At 34.2% G+C, this 17,670-nt stretch overlaps 1 protein-coding gene across 1 annotated transcript in view; it reads right to left on the bottom strand.

The window, feature by feature from the left end:
• Window positions 1-371: 371 nt before the first annotated feature.
• PPP1CB (protein phosphatase 1 catalytic subunit beta) overlaps window positions 372-17,670 on the bottom strand; it is a 73,842-nt gene continuing 56,543 nt past the window's right edge. The window contains exons 6-8 of the mRNA XM_007476026.3: window positions 9,037-9,188; window positions 4,541-4,675; window positions 372-2,173 (exon numbers count right to left, since the gene is read on the bottom strand). Of these exons, the coding sequence (XP_007476088.1) occupies window positions 2,069-2,173; window positions 4,541-4,675; window positions 9,037-9,188 (392 nt within the window). The 3' untranslated portion in view covers window positions 372-2,068. The remainder of the gene's footprint in view (window positions 2,174-4,540; window positions 4,676-9,036; window positions 9,189-17,670) is intronic.

Below are 17,670 nucleotides of genomic sequence, written 5' to 3'. Positions count from 1 at the left end.
GAAGATACAGGTTATTCCATCTTTTATGTTATTGAATTTTCCATTCTTTATACTGACACCAAAAATAATGAATCTAAAATCCTCAAAGTGTATTTAATTTCTGCTCTGATTACGATGTGAATAACTTGACATTTAAAATCAAGTTAGACAAAGTGCTGCTATTAAATTTAACCCAATATACCAAGAATGAAGCAATAATAGCAGTATTTACATATTGTATATTTAAACGGGTAGATATAGATAGTCCATAAACATTTTTCTGAAGAGGCAATAAGCCAGTATCCATCAAGCATATAATGACAAGTCCTTTGAAGGAAAGTGTGTTGTTTGAAGTTTCATTGGAAAGAAAAAGACAAATAACTCAGTCAGGCTTCAAATCAATTAGACAACTTTTACTAAATGGAAAAAAAAAACTACATTTGAAATATGCCTTTAAAACAAAATGGAATTAGAAAAGAGACATCTATTTTAAAGAACTTTTTCACTGTGTCAAAAATCAAATATCTCTTGCATTATATAACGTGCCAATTCAAATGTAAGTTACTAGAATCCTCAATTTAACATTTTAAAAGACGATATTAAAGAGCTTTACATCTATTGTAGCACATTCAGAATGGCATTATAAATCTGTTATCTTTCTCCAAGCTTACAAATTTGACAACGTTCAATAAAAACTTTTATAATTACATTCAGTAAAGAACTACAAATCTGTCTTCCATTTTTCATCTAACAACTTTAAGTGACTTTTTTTACACCTTGCCATTTACTAATGTTAACCCTTAAAAAGGGGAGGGGGGAAAAAGAACAGTAAAAGAAATACAGCAATAAACTCTTGATCATGTACAGAAATTATTGCTACTATAGTATACTACAAAGCATAAGTCTATACAGTAATATTGTATGAACTTTGATCATGAAAATCCAGGAGGATAAAATCTTTAGTGATATAAGCCTTACAATTGCATACGACATCCACATGGCAATACTAGACAGTTAAGCACCCAATATCCATATAGTTGACAGTGTCCCACTGATCAGCATCCATTTTAAATACATCCCTTCTTTATGAAAAAATTTTAAAAGAAAGTGTCAGCTTTCTGAGGCTTATCAAAAAAGGATCCTCACATTCTGGGGATCTACAAAAAAAAATTCTCTGATGCAGGTGAGGGTGTTACCTGAAAGCTAAGCATGCCAAAAGGTGTTTCGTGCTAATTAAATCTAAAGCCAAGGTACCACATAATCACATTACTAACTAATTGGGTAATACTATTGAGCCTTATCTTAAAGTTAAATGAAATGCTACTGCACAATATAGCATTAATAAGTTAAAATATAGTGTGCAAGTCCCAAATCAGAGGCAATTTAAGTAAAAAGCAAAATGTTTTCTGTCAGCTGGTCATATTGCCCAGTCAAGTTGCTTAAATTGCCAGCTCAGACTTAAGGTTGCATGTCTTATTTACTTCACTGAATTATCCTTTTTAAAAAGTATAATGGGCTGCATATTTACTAAGTCAAACAGGTAAATAGCTCAATAAGCAAGGGAAAATAAGTCAGTGGCGTTTTTAAAAGCCCATCCCCACATTTCACTTCCAAAAAATCTAGGGAAAATGAAAACCATTTGCCATTATTCTAGCTTAAAAAAATTCAAAACAAAACACCCCCTCCCCCAAACAAACCCAAAGTAATTAAACAATCAAGCAACACTAAAAACCACATTACACAAGTGGATCATCATGCTTTCATCTGGTTTAACTATCACATCTAGTTTTAACTGGGATGCTTTTCAACTTTAAAAACCATGATAAGTGCATATGGAACCTTAATGGGTATTTTTGAGTCTGGATTTAACTTTGCTGGATATTAGAAGAGAGTATACTTATTACAATACAGTGTTGCACATCTTTCTACTAGGAAAAAAAAATGAAGATCCTTTACCCGTCTCTTTAAGTTAAATGTATGTGACATCATAAAGAGTGTCAAATGGCTGGATGGTTTTACAGTGCACACTTATATATTATGGAGTTTTGTCCTTGACAGATCTAATTGGTTCTCTACACAGATCCTTTCTTCACCTCTTCTTCGGGGGATTAGCTGTTCGAGGTGGAGTGACAGGACGTCCAGAATTCAGTCCACCATACTGATACTTGGCTTTCTTTTCAGATGGTTTTAGTATCTGTAGTAAAGAATTTATCAAGAAAGTGCTGTTTTTTACTAATGAAATAAATCAGATAATTCATTTTCATAATAAAAGTAAAATACTATGATGACAGAAACATTAATATTTTTTAACCTTATCTAAAGAAAATAGCTTCAAAAAAAAAGGAAATTAGCAAAGTTCCTTAAAATGTGATTTACTTTTTTTTAACTCTTACCTTCCATCTTGGAATCAATACTGTGTAGGGCAGAAGAGTGGTAAGGGCTAAGCAATGGGGGGTTAAGTGACTTGCCCAGGGTCATACAGCTAGGATGTCTGAGGCTAGATTTGAACCAAGGACCTCCCATCTCTAGGCTTGACTCTCAATCCACTGAGCTACCCACCTGTGATTTACTTTTTATTTCATTTGACTAAGTAGACCTATCAGATGAAAATCACTGTGATTATCCATAGCTTGCATGTTTTTAGTCATTATCACTACATATTAACATGACTTATAATTTGTTTTAATAAATCAAGAGGCAGTGAGGTATGATGGCACAAATACTCTCTCTCTGATACTGGTAAAGTTAACTCAATCGTCCCAGAATCACATTTCTTCAAGGATAAAAGATTAGACTATGGCTACGATCCTATAATGCTATCATAAAACCTAGGTGAATGATGTGGGGGTTGGGGGTGGGGGAAAGGATGTGTGGTGGTGCTACAAACTACTAAAATTTTTAGTTATAATTATCTCAATTCTCCCTTAGTGTTGAAGTTAAATTCCTAGTAATGATTAAACAAAAAAAAAATTTAAGTTTCTAAATAATTTAAAGAAGATCACTAACTCTTTCAATGAAAGTTATCATAGCACTATCATATGGATCTGAATATAAGTTGGTATTCTTCTACCCCCAAACCCAGTAAGGGCAATGAAAATAGAAGTAATGAGAGAATTAAAAGCAAAATATTCACACAAGATATTTTCATTGTACTTTCGTGAACTATTTTCTGGCATATACATACATTGTTTTAGGCACATACTCTGATATCACAAGAAATACATGCATGTACCTTTATTTAAGATAAGGAGATGTGGGTACATATATAACAATCTGCCTTTACACTGCTGAAATAAAACTTAACAGAAGACATTAGTCTAATACTAATTAGTTTGCCTAATTGATAATTAAACTATAGCGCAAATTTGTAGAATAAAACAACTAAACTGAACTAATGTAAGAGGGAAGGAAACAGTCTAAATCAGTAAAATTTATATTATATAATTCCTAAAAAATGTTTCATTACTTTCACATATGTAAAATTTCTATTTTAACAACATTAAATTCTGCTTCTTAATAAACAAATAAGAATAATTTTTAATTGCTATTTAAAATCTAGTGCAAATTTGTTAATTTTTGTTCATACTTTTACTTTAAATAAAAAAATAGGGGGCAGCTGGGTGGTTCAATGGATTGAGAGCCAGGCCTAGAGATAGGAGGTCCTAGGTTCAAATGTGACCTCAGCCACTTCCTAACTGTGTGACCCTGGACAAGTCACTTGACCCCCACTGCCTAGCCCTTACCACTCTTCTGCCTTGGAACCAATACACAGTACTGATTCCAAGACAGAAGGGTTTAAAAAAAAAAGAAAACAAACAAATAAACAAATAAATGAAGCTATTTACTGAAAGCTAATTTAAGTTTTCTACGGCTTACTAGATACCTGACTACTGAGCAAAAGGAGCTCTTATTTCTTAAATTTTCTTAAGAATATTTATTAGGTTTGTATTTTTCATTTGTTCCTATCTTTTTTTTAACCCTTACCTTCCGTCTTGAGTCAATACTGTGTATTGGTTCCAAGGCAGAAGAGTGGTAAGGGCTAGGCAATGGGGGTTAAGGGACCTGCCCAGGGTCACACAGCTGGGAAGTGTCTGAGGCCGGATTTGAAGCAACAAAGAACCTCCTGTCTCTTGACCTGGCTCTCAATCCACTGAGCTTCCCAGCTGCCTCCTGTTCCTATCATTTTATATGAAATCTATAAGGGCTATATTCCTTCCTCTACCATCCATAAGACTATAGGTTCCTCAAGAGCAAGAATAATAGTGGCCTCTTTAATCCTCAAAATGTCTTACAGATAGCAGTCACTTAAAATGTTCACTGAACTAAAAAAAATTATTTCAAAAGTATTCACTGTATTTATTAACCTTTAATATAGGACAACTATAAAGCAGGCAGCACCTTACTAAATGAAAACAGCTAGACTTAGAAATAAATTCAGGTTATCACAGCACCTAGAATATTATTATCACTCTTCTACCAGGGGGAAAAAAGCCAGAACCCCACCCCCAACAAAAAGTATTCAGAAAACTATTATTAATACATTAATATGTTAATGCCATACCTGAAATGAACACATCAAAGTTTCATCCACACTCATCATTCCACCAGCATTATCAAACTCGCCACAATAATTTGGGGCTGAAAATAAGGTTACCAGCTGTCGCTTGGCAAAAAATTCATATCCATCTTCAACCACCTATCAAAATAAAATAATCTAATTTATATTTAATTCCTAATTGTCAATATTAATATAGGAGCACAATAACATAATTCACTGAGCAATTAATAATATTTTTTAAAATTCAGAATGTACAGTGTAACTTTTGGGAGTGAAGAAAGAATATTCACACCACACTGCTTTCTATAATCATTTTTGGACACCTCAGTATTAACCTCATGGTCAGATATTTTAAGGGTAACCTTCTCTAGTCACACTCAGCTTCTCAATTTAATTATCTTCAATGATTGACTCAAACTATAAATCCAAACAGTTGTTAAGGCTCTGTTCACCTTCTACCACATCTTGGAATTCAAATGGCTTTTTGTATTCTTAGTAGTTACTGTCTTCCCCTGAGAGCTAAAGTTACTTCTTATATATTTCATATTTATTGATTTTTATGAAGTTCCTGTTCCTCTCAGTAGAATATAAGCTCTTTAAAGGGAGGAAATAGTTCATTTTTGTCCTTGTTACCTGGTCTATCTCACATAATGTCTTGTACATATAATGCTTAATATATTATTGCTGAATAAATGGCATCTAATCTATAGAAAACAAAAACAAAGATTACCTTTCGCAGCATATGATTATGTAAGTTTAGCCTCAGAAATCTCAATTCTAGGAAAGATGCTTACAAATAGGAGGTAATGAAGAAATTAAAGCTATAATTTCTGAAGGCTTTTTTAGTCTTATTTTCAATTTTCTATCTGAATTGTATAACTATACACTGAGTCAACATTAGTGTCAATGAGTCTTGGTTTAAATTAAATAGTTCCCTTGAAAAGGTAGTAGGCATTATAATGTCTATAAATCATTTAGTTTCATTTATGATTGATCCTCAATAAAAGATTTGATACTAAACACAAGGGGCTTTAAATTCTCAGAAATAGAACCTATTTGCTTAATGATACACACATAAAGATTTTATACCAAGAAAGGTCACTTCAAATATTAAGTATTTAAATTTTGTTTTTCCTGAAAGCAAAACATCCTTTTAAAATGCAAATAATTACCATAGTACTTTTGGCCAGTTTCTGACAAGTATGGTAAGCTTATAGAGTCAGATTATCAAAATGTTTAAAACCACATAAAGCACTTTACATTTGATTCTGGGGGTAATTGGGACTCACTAGAGCTCATTGGTAAGGAGTATGGAGAAGGTGATGTGGTCAGACCTAAGCTTTAGGGAAAAAAATCACCTTGGCAGGTGAGTGGAGAATGCACTGGGGTGGAGTATAGACCTGAGGCAGGGAGACCAGTTAGGCAGCTATTCTGTATTAATCTAAGAAAGAGCTGGTAAGGTTTGAACAAGGGGGTAGCTATGTTACTATAAAAAAAATAGCATGTCTAGATAATTCCTGCTTACCATTAAGTGGGCCAGTCCATAGACATCTTCCCCCACCCCCCACTTGGGGAGCTCAGAGTGGTCCCCACCACCACCCCTGAAAAAGCTGTGGCTCCAGTATCCTCCCGCTCCCTGCAAGTTAGAGCAGCTGCACGGCCCTAGGAAGGTTGTGTGCTTTTGTGTTTACTCTCCCCCCTCCCCCCCAACCCTCCCAAGTCAACTAAGAAAGTTGAAATTTGCTAATTTGAATTTATGGGAAGTGAGAACTGTCTGTATATGAGAGATATCATAGAAGTAAAACTACTTGGCATTGAACTGGAAATGTGGGGCGAGTAAGAATAAAGAGTCAAGGTTAGCACTGAGGGTTGCCAGATGAGGAGGCTAGGAAAAAAGTGGTGCCTTAGTACCAAGTAACAAGGAAATTCAGAAGGGAGGAGTATAAAGGGGGAAAAAATTAGTTCTATTTTAGAAGTCAAGAGTTTGAGATACTGATAGGATATGCAGTTTGAAATGTCCAAAACAGATACAGATGTAGAATCATAGCCCAGGAGAGACTAGAGCTGGAGATAAAGAACTGGTAATTATCAACATAGATATGACTATTGAAATGCTAGAAGCTAATGGGATTACCAAAATGGATAGTATAAAAAGAGATATGAGGGTCTAAGACAGAGCTTTAGAGAATATCCACATATAGAAGGCATGGCACAGAGATACAGCAAAGGAAATGAAGGGCAATCAACAGAGGAGGAGAAAAGAAAGCAGTGTCACAAAAAAGAAGTTAATCAATTGTGTCAAATGCAACAAAAAGGTAAAGATGGGTCAGAATAGAAAAAGGCTATTTGATTGGGAATCAAAATATCACTTGAAACTTTGGAAGGCAATTTCACTTGAATAATGAATTAAATACCAGATGGCAAAGGGTTTAAAGGAAGTTAAGAGGAGAGGAAGCAAAGGAAGCAAATGTAGATGGCTTTCTTAAGGCATTGAATCAAGACATAGTGAGGATAGAATCAAAACTATGAAGTCAAGAATCCTACAGGAATAACAAATACAGCTAGAGAATGATATAATGTGACTGGATAATTTATAAGTTTAGTATCCTGCTTAACAAAAGTAGAGGTAGCAGGTAAGATAAGCAAAAGTAAGTATGGAAAAGTAAAGAGGGAAATGGATCATACTAGGAAAAAAAAAATCTTTCAATGTAAAAAACAGTGGCAACTGATATGTATGTATTTGATTGATATGCATATTTTATAAAGTTGTTAATCACTCTTGGCAATGACAATAATTATACATGCACTAAATATATTTGTAGTTTAAATGGCAAAATTGCCAAGAAATTGTTTTGACAAAATAAGACACCTCTATACTTTAAAATACATACATCATAGGGGGCAGCTGGGTAGCTCAGTGGATTGAGAACTAGGCCTAGAGACAGGAGGTCCTAAGTTCAAATCTGGCCTCAGACCTTCCCAGCTGTGTGACCCTGGGCAAGTCACTTGACCCCCATTGCCTAGCCCTTACCACTCTTCTGCCTTGGAGCCAATACACAGTATTGACTCCAAGACGGAAGGTAAGGGTTTAAAAAATAAAATAAAATAAAATAAAATAAAAATAAAATACATCATTAGTTACTACAAATATAAAAAAAAATCTACAAAGACTATTCAAAATGTTTTAAATTTTACTTTAAATTTTGATGTTATAAACTGGTTCCTAAGATTCAAATATTTGTAAGAAACCACTCTTCATAAAAGCTGAAGACAAGTAAATTTTACATTTAAAAAGCTGTTGTTGGGAGACAGGAAAAATATCACTCTATAATGATCAATAAGCATTATTAAGCACCTACTATATTCCAGACATTGTACTAAACACTGAGAATAAAAAAGCAAAATTAGTCCCAGCCACTTTACATTCTATTAGAGTAGACATGTATACATCTAACATATTTTTTTAAAAAAGAGGTAAAGAAGGAGGGATAATAAAAGGGAACTAGAAGGACAGAATGCAAAAAAGGCTTTGAACTAAGTTTTGAAAATAACAACTAATTCTAAAAAGTAAAAGTGATAAGAGACTGTATTCCTGGCACAAAAGACAAATAGTGCAAAGGTTACTTTAAAATGTTTCCAGAGCTATGTGTAATAAGCCAACATCAGTTGAGGTTTTACCATACAGTGTTTCCATGTAATTATTTGAAAATATGTTCTGGAACTAAAAAAGAAAATAAATGACCAAGACAAATCATGGCTAAATATTGCCTACAAGTTTTCAAAAAATTACACAAGAAAATAAACTAAAGAGGCAAATTGGATTTTTCTTAAGCCATACCTTCTGCCTTACTTGGTTCTAAGGCAGAAGAGCAGTAAGGGCTAGGCAATGGGGGTTAAATGACTTGCTCAGGGCCACACATTTAAGAAGTGCCTAAGGACAAATTTGAATCCAGGACTTCCCATCTCTGGGCCTGGATCTCAATCCAATTTAGCGACCTGGCTGCCCCTAGAAATCTACTTCTAATCCACACCAGTCCTTAAAAGGTCTGAGGTTCATGATTAGGATTGTAATTCCTTGAGAAGTAGGGATCTTCACTTCTGTTTTTGTATACAGTGTGGCACCATTAAGTAGGCACTTAATAATAATTCAGTAATAGATGTTAATTATGTAAGGCAAGGGTCAGATTTTGCCAAAGGCCTGTTGCCTATTTCTGTAAGGCAAAAATCTAAGAATGATTTTTATATTTTTAAATACAATAAAACTTTATTTATGTAAAACTACATAACTTTACAAATTTCTGAAATAAAACTTCTATTCCAGTAGAATATAAACTTCTTGATGCCAGGGATTGTTTTGTTTTTTCTATTCCTATTTCCAACAATGAGCTTAATATCCTGAAGTCCCTTAATAAAAATTCTTGTGAAATTAAGTATTTCCAAAGATTAGAAGTATCTCTCTTATTAAGTCCATTTATCAAAACAAGTTTTAGATTTCATACCTGATGAGCTCGACAAATCAAGTCCAAGTCATGACGATTCAGAAATTTACTGACCACATCGGCCCCAAAAGTGAAAGAAACACCACGATCATTTTCTCCCCAGCCTTGTACATCCTTATCTGGGTCAGACCATAGCAAATCACAAAGTAAACCTTGAAAAAAATAGCAGTAGCAAAGTTACTACAAATATGATACAGAAGTACTCTATCTAAACTCTTCCTTAGTCTCAACTTTTAAACCATTTACCTTCAGTAATTCTTCTCAGCTTATGGAATCAACACTCAATACGGTCCATTACCTGGGTCCAATCTGGCCCTTGTTCAGCCTGATCTCGCCCTCAAATACATTATATTGCATTAAAATTAGAATACTTTGTTCCAGTTCTCCTCTTAGAATTTTTCCTACCTGTGTACTCATGCCAAACTTCTAAGCTACCTAGACTATCACCATCCAACCATGCCTAGCTCAAACAAACTTAGCTTCTTTTCACAATTATATTGTATTCTCACTAAACTGTAAGCTCCTTGAGGGAGGAAGACTGTCAACTTTCAGCTTTATACTGAACCGAGCACATGCCAAGCACTTATTTTTAATTTTATAAAGTCAACAATCTAAGTACTCAGATTCTTGAACACATCTACTTTGTTTCCCCCCAACTTATTAAAACCACAAAGACTTTATTGGCAAAATCTATGACAATAGTGTGGAAAGCAATGCAGCATAGAGCAAAAATGCTTAATTTATAGTAGTAAGAACCTTATTTTAATTTATATCTTAACTCTGAAGAATTTCTTTAACTTATCTGAACAATTGTTCTAGAAATTAGAGGCAACATTGCTTAGAATACCAAAATCACAGAAGGTACATTTTAAGCTATGAATTTAAGCTATGAATTATTATATGTTAGTTGTCCTTAATAAGGTTCTAGTATACAAGGATATATTTATAATTATTTATGGACACAGTGAGGAAGAACTACCTAACATTATAGTGGAAAATACCCCCATTTAAAAAGTCCTAAACACAGCAATACCAAGGTAAAAGATATTCTGATGCATCTATGATATCAATGCTAAGGATATATATTCTCTAAAAGTGCAAATTACATCCTATTAAGTAGAATTTTTGTCCACGTTCTTTTATAAATCTTCCAAACAGGGTATGAAGCTAAGGTAATAGAGACTTATTCTATTTCTAGTCTATTTCTCTTGACATTCAATGGATATCAGTGAAGTACATGTATGTCTTTCTAGTCATATAATTCTCTAATATCATCTTTCAAGGTGCTTTTTATGTGCAAGTCTATGTTGGTAACTTATTTCAGTCTACCTAGGTCTTCCATGTCCCTCTTCATTGTCTTTTGGGTGAAATGAGGCTCTATTATTTTATTTATTGAGTCATTTAGCATCCCTAATGTTTTAAAATAATGGATTTTTAAGGAAGAAGTTTAGAGGTTATTGAAATTATACAAGTTCTCAAATTCTATCCAATTCACTCTTTTCATCTTATATAATTCTATCTGGCTGAGTTTTAATTGATCAAAGAACCTGGCTCATGGCTCATTTGTATTATACTGCTAGACAAACTATAAAGAGTGTACATATGAGTTTCCATTAGCAAAGTTTGAAATATGGGCATTCCTTATTTGCATTATTCTTTGAGGTCAAATTCTCTAGTTACTATGGATCTCATTTAAGATGTCCTGCAATATTCTTGAGCTTGATATAATCAGCACCATTTTATCCACAAACAGATCACATAGATGACCTAGCAAGGTCTTAACAAGATGGTTGAACAAAGTTAATAATTTTGTTACACAATTCAGGGAATCCTATGATTTAAACATATATGCTTTGTTTAAGAACTTTAATGCTACATTTTCCTCTACAAAATCAATTCTTTTAAAGTCACACAAGGCTGGGATTTTATATTGTCTGTGTTTTATAAGCAGTTATGTCAAAATGTTGAAAAAGCCTGCCTGTATAATTTTCTTACTTTCATCAAGGTTACCCTTAATAACTTTTAGGTAATTTATATTTTTCTCAGTCCTTTTTTTTGGGGGGGGGTGGGTAAGAAAAATATTCTGTTTTAGCTATCTTAAGAACTGAATTGATTCCCTCAATGCGTTCAAAATTCTATCATCTTCAGCAGAGAAGTCTTCTGAGCACAGTTCAGCTGCGCTTCCTATCCTTTCTCCCACCCCATGTCTACTTTCTAATGTAGATAATTCATTGAAGATGAGGACTTTACTGGCAATGATAAGAATAATTTGTTAAAATAATCCCAAGGATTTTTCCATTTCCTTAACTTATACAATTAGTCAACATGCATTTATTAAATGCTTGCTATATGCCAGTCAAGAAGTGACTGGAGTCAAGAAGACCGATATTCTTGAGTTCAAATATGGCCTCAGACATTAGCACTGTGACTCTGGACAAGTCACTTAATTCTGTTTACTTCAGTTTCCTGTAAAATGAGCTGGAGAAGGAAATGGCAAACCACTCCAGTATCTTTGTCACGAAAATCCCACAAGGAGTCATGAGGGAATAGGACACAACTAAAACAACTAGACAATAACAACTATGTGCCAAGGATTGTACTGCTAGGAAAAAAAAATTGTGTGTGTGGGGAGTAAAGATACTGCTGGGGTCTTTCATCTGTGTCGGATATTCAGGTCTACAACATCAAATTTCACAACTTCAGCAATAAAGAAATGCATTGTCTTCTTGGCTATCTGAACTAATCCAATCAGTTTTCTGTTTGTTTCAGCAGGAAGATGAAGAAAAGAGAGGGAGGAAAGATAATGATAAAGATATTCACAGAGAACATCCTTGGAGTAAAAATAGAGTATAAACTATAAGACAATAAACTTGACTAAAGTTTCTAGCAAAATTCATAAATATTATGAGTATAATTTGTGAACTACTAGAAAGGAAAATAATAATAATAAGGATCAACATGATTTCATTGAGAATGAGTCATGACAGCAAAATGTAGGAAGACTTGTATGAATTAATAAAGGGTAAATTGAGCAAAACAAGGAAAATTGCTTTTAAAATGATATAAAAAAAACTATGAATGACTTAAGAATTCCCATCAATACTACAAAAAAAAATCAGGACACTCTACCTCTTAGCAGAGAGATTATGGACTAGAGTTATAGAATGACTCCTATTTTTTCAGACACAAGCAACATGCAAATCTTTCACCTTATCATCCTTTTTTTTAAGGAAGAGTTTTTCTTTTATTTATTTGAAAAGCAGAGAGAGAGAGAGAGAAAGAGAGACAGAGACAGAGACAGAAAGACAGAGAAAGACAGAGACAGAGAGACAGACAGAGACAGAGAGAGACAGAGACAGAGACAGAGACAGAGACAGAGACAGAGACAGAGAGAGAGAGACAGAGAGAGAAGGGATGGGCAGAAAAGGAAGAAAGAAAAGAATGTCAACAAAACATTTTAAAATACACAGAAAAGAATACAAGGAAGATAAATAGATAAGGGTAGTCTTGGTACTATGTTAAATTTAATATATACTTGAAAAATAAGGTCATGCAAGACCAATTCATTTTTGATAGAATTACTAAAATGCTAGATATAATAAACCGGAAGTACTTGAGAAAGCTCCTTCTGTTATCCTTTCAGACAAAATAGAAACATGAAATAGTGGTATAACTGAATAAATTTGGAACTAGATGAATAGTCTGATCCAAAAGAGTGTTTAGGTTTGTAGTCAGGAAGTTTTAGGTTCAAATCTTTGCTTGGTCACTTACTGCATGGAGAAGTCACTTAACCTCTCTAGGCCACATATGTAAAATGAGGCCTTTTCTAGCTCTTTCTATGATCCCCAGAGAAATTATTAAGGGGATGAATTTAATTTAGAAGCTATGTTTCTTACATTTGGAGATGACACAAAGCTAGATGAGAGATAACTTAAAGCACTGAATAAGAGTCAAAATCCAAAAATATCCAATGCAATAGATTAATGGAACAAATCTAATGAGAGGGAAAATAAAGTCTTTCATGTGAATTAAAAAAAACAAAACTTCACAAGCACAATATAGTATCAGATATCTGTATGAACAAGGCCTAGAAGACTTCATGGAACCCAGAAAACTAATAATACCTTACATTGCATTAAGAATGGTGTTAGCATATTTGCTTTGGCCACACCACATCTAATAATTCAGTTTTGGATGACCACATTTTAGAAAGAAAATTGACAAAAACGAAAGGCATACAGAAGAATACGAAAATGCTAAAAGTCAACCATGTCTTTTGAACATGAAGCTGAAGGGAAACTGGGGACATTTTGCCAAGAGACAAGGGTGAAGGCTGAGGTAGGAAGGAGAAATCTTCAGTTTTTAAAGAGCTATTGAATGAAAAGATTAGCCTTGTCCTACATAGCCCCAAAGGGAAATAGGAAAAATGTATGAAAATAGCAAAGAAATAAATTTCAGTGTTATGTAAGAAATACTTCTGAACAATTCAAGTGAAATGGTCTGCCTTGAAAAATAGTGGCTTTTCTCCACTGGATCATTTATGGATGATGTACAAAGATTTTGTGTACAGGCGCACATTTGACTAGTTGGCCCCTGAGGTCCTTTTTCCAACTTTGAGACTGCATGTTAATCATCTTTGTCAAAGTGTCTAAATCTAAATGAATAGGACACAAGAAAGTTCAGAAGTAAACAAGCAGGAAAATGTTGGAACTACTGTATTAAATTTTTATATATTTAAAAAACTGATACATACTAGAAAGCAATAGCTTCATATGTAATCTTTTTTCTGTTCTCTTTGTATAAGGAAATGTTCATGTTTGTTGATGCTTGGCAAATTCATAATCATAACAAATTGGGGAGGGGGGATGCAGTTTAATATACTTTTGGTATAGGCCTGCCTGTTGGTGGACACTGTCTCCTGTGCAAGGATTAGTCTACTTAACTCTGGAGAGGCTTATCACCAGATTGTTCACAGAACAATGAAATTTTTTTTTTTCAAGAAAGCAATTCTTGAAGATACTCTGCAAAGTTGTAGAAAAGATATATTTATGTTGGTAAAGGAAGTATCCATGTTGAAGAAATTAGGCCATATCATATCATAACTTTTTAGCCAGTAGAAAACCTAAAACTAAACTGAATTATAGAATTCAATATGTCTACACATCTTGACAAGAGTATTATCTGGTCCCAATAACATTAATGAAAATTTCTGATGTCCGATATTAAGAATTTTAAAATTGTTTGATAAGGTACTTACTCAACCTTCATGGTTCTATTTAGTTTCATACTTGAATATTAAGATCCAAATACAAATTAAAAGCAATACTATTTTAGACATGAATTATATACATAAAGCTTAAGTATAAAATAATTATAATGAAACCTAGTAGAATCCAATGAGAGGCAGTATAAAGAGCTGACTGTTGAGCAGGAACACCTCAAATCAAATCCAATATCTGACACATGCTTTAGCTGTCTGGCCATGGGGCAATAAATTGCTTCCTTTATTTCTTTCTTCCCCAGGCACTCCTTTAAGAGTTTAAGAACAGCGTTCATAAAGGAATTTTCCACACTAATAGTTCTCCACGACAATGAAATAAACAAATTTTTTCTATATGTACATGCATGTTAACTATAAATAGAGGAAGTTCACACAAAGTTTCCAAAAAAAGGCAGTTTGACAGATGGAATGCTTCCAACTTAATATCTTAAGTTAAAATAGAAATTGTGAATATTCTAAAGCAGCATTTTTTCCTATGTTAGAGAGGATCTATTCATAAAACCTTTTAACATCAAAAGACTTCTATAAAGTTCAGTTATTGCTCAAACCGTTTATGCTACTCCTGGCTTCCTTTAAAACGCCTATCAAATCCTACCTTCTGAAGAAAGCCTTTTGTGGTCCCCAACTCTGCTGCTAAAGTTTTCCCTTTCAGATTTCTCTATATCAGTGGTTCTCAACCTTTCTAATGCTGTGAGCCCACAATACAGTTCCTCACGTTGCAGTGACCCCAAACCAAAAAATCATTTTGGTGGCTACTTCAAAACTGTAATTTTGCTGCAGTTATGATTCGGGATGTAAATACACGATATGCATTATGTATTCTCATTGCTACAAATTGAGAGGTTGAGAACGGCTGCTCTATATACTTCTACACATCTTGTTATTTGTGCTGTCCCTGTTCGAACATATGATCCTTGAAGGTAGGGACTGATTTTTTGTCATTCTTTATATCATATAGCACAATGCCAAACTTTTTCTTTTAAGTACACAATCAACACACTACTCCTTATTAACAGAAGGTATAGTCCTTCACTTCACTGCTATATAAATCACAGGTGAAGATTGGATTTTGCTATCTACTGATTGTAACAATGAAGACACTTCTTTAACAAAATCAGGAAGGTCTACACCCATACTTAAGGATTAAGTATTCAGGAGGATGGCCTTTAACAGACATATGCAGAAACAGTTGACAGAACACTGGGCTATCCTAAGTCAAGCTAAGCTACAAATAAGATGCAGGAAAATGATGTAAAACTGTCCGTATATTTCGCGTCACTTCCTCTCATTGGCCTCTTTCCTTGGAGATATGGCTCTGACTGGCAGAGTGCTAAGCATTCTGACATCTTGGCATGGTGGCAGCTATTTGTCTGGGTTTTGGCAGTGAGTTTGCCCTTGAGCTAAAATTCAGGTTCAGGCATCTTAGCTGAGCCCTCTTGGAATTCAGGCTGAGTCCTTCCTCCTTTACTCTCCAAACTTTATCTTCCCAGAAGCCTCTAATCTTCCTCCTGGCACAGGCCAGGCAGGAGAAATCCTACACCTTTTCCCTCTCCCTTCTCCTTAATTGATTTCCTCCATATTAATTAAAATCACCATAAATTTCCAGCTGTCTTGGGTATTTTATTTGGGATATCCCACGGCGACCAATAACTAATATAATTTAGGTCACAACACTAAAATTATCCTTTGCACACCCAAGAATTTCTCAATTGCCAAACTCTTCCACTACTCAATTTTTAAATTTTTATTTTTTGCCTTATTTCCTACTTTCATTCTCCATTTGGCAAAAATTATTAAAAAAACAAACAAACCTTACTCTGACAAGGAGTCAAATCTAAATCCATGCCATTCTTTCTTACTTTCTCCAGGAATATTTTATAAATCATATGCTGCAGCTAACATCATTTCCTACCTGCCTACATACACAAATATTCTTGATCTTAACAAAAACAAAACTCCATCCTCCTTTGATTCTTCAAGAACGTCCAGCTAACTGTCTCATTTCCTTCATCTCTCTCTTTTTGAACCTTCTAAGAAAAAAAGTTGACTTTATCTGAGCTCCTGGTTAGCAGCCTTGACTGAAGAAGCCTGGACAGAAGCGACTCACAGAATATGCAAACCTGAAAAAAATTGTAGAACCTAAACTAGTCACATGGTCAAAATCAAGTAAGGGGAAAAACATGTTCCAAAGTGCGTAACATGTGGAAAACGAACAAGAACAAAGTGTTTCTGAATGTTTCCCCAATGGAAAAAAAAAAGAAAACTATTGTACAGTGTCCCTCTGAAAATAAAGACTTCAAGACTAAATTACTGTCTCAATTTTCCATGAAAGCTCAGGGAGCCAGCTTCTGAGGCTGGAGAAAAGTAATCTCATTTTATGAACAAAAGGTATGAGGACTAAAAACCTCTGGATTTGGGGAGAGTATGATATTAGAAAGAATATGCTTTCTAAGAAACCAGGTGAAATTTAAAGACAGGAACTATCAAGAATTACTATAAAAGATACTCTCACTTTATAGGCTATTCCTTTTGTGACCACCCTCAAGGCCAAACTGGAAGATTAAAGCTCTTATATACAAACCTGCCCAGCTCAAGAAATAGCTCTAGGTGAATGTGAAATCAGCTAGAAGAGATTGGCACTAGGTGGCAAAGGAGTACTTTTATTAATCAAAAAAGATGATGGGGTGGGGGGGTCATCTTTATTTAAGGACAATGAACCTCTTTTGTACCCATTTTTCAAATCTGCATTAAAAAAAAAAAGGCAGATTGTTGATATGACTGAAAATACTCTTCTTCAGTGACTACACATACTAGAAATCTGCAGATTTGACACTACAGATACACCTTAAAAAAAAAAAAAAACCAAACCCTTACCTTCTGTATTAGAATCAGTGCTGTGTATTAGTTTCAAGATTTGAACCCAAGACCTCCTAGGTCTGGCTCTCAATCCATTGAGCTACCCTACAGCCTTAGAGTTAGAGATGTAAATTTTATAAGATTTGGCTTGGAAAAAAAAAAACAAAAAACAAACCAACCAGTGCTAATTTGGTACTGGGCTCTTCGTCATGTCACCACTAAAATTTCTTGGTAGAATTTCCTTTTCCTTGTTCTTGCATAAAATATTGTTTCTCAGTGTATATAGTAAGGGAAACATAAGACTACAGTAGTTGAACTGTTTTTTCAATACCAGAAAACTCTAATCAAGGGGGCCAAAGGGGGCCAAATATAATTATTTAGCTGGAAGGTTTTAAGTTCTGCCATAAAAAAAAAAAAAAATCCCATTTTTATGCAGCACCTAAAGAGAAATTTGGGTCTAGTTTGCCCAGAATTGACCACTATTTCAAGTCCTGCCT

The sequence above is a fragment of the Monodelphis domestica genome, chromosome 1 (assembly GCF_027887165.1).
Source record: "Monodelphis domestica isolate mMonDom1 chromosome 1, mMonDom1.pri, whole genome shotgun sequence".
Lineage (NCBI taxonomy): Eukaryota > Metazoa > Chordata > Mammalia > Didelphimorphia > Didelphidae > Monodelphis > Monodelphis domestica.
Note: the sequence above shows the minus strand (reverse complement) of the source record. Positions and strands in the feature narration are given on the sequence as shown.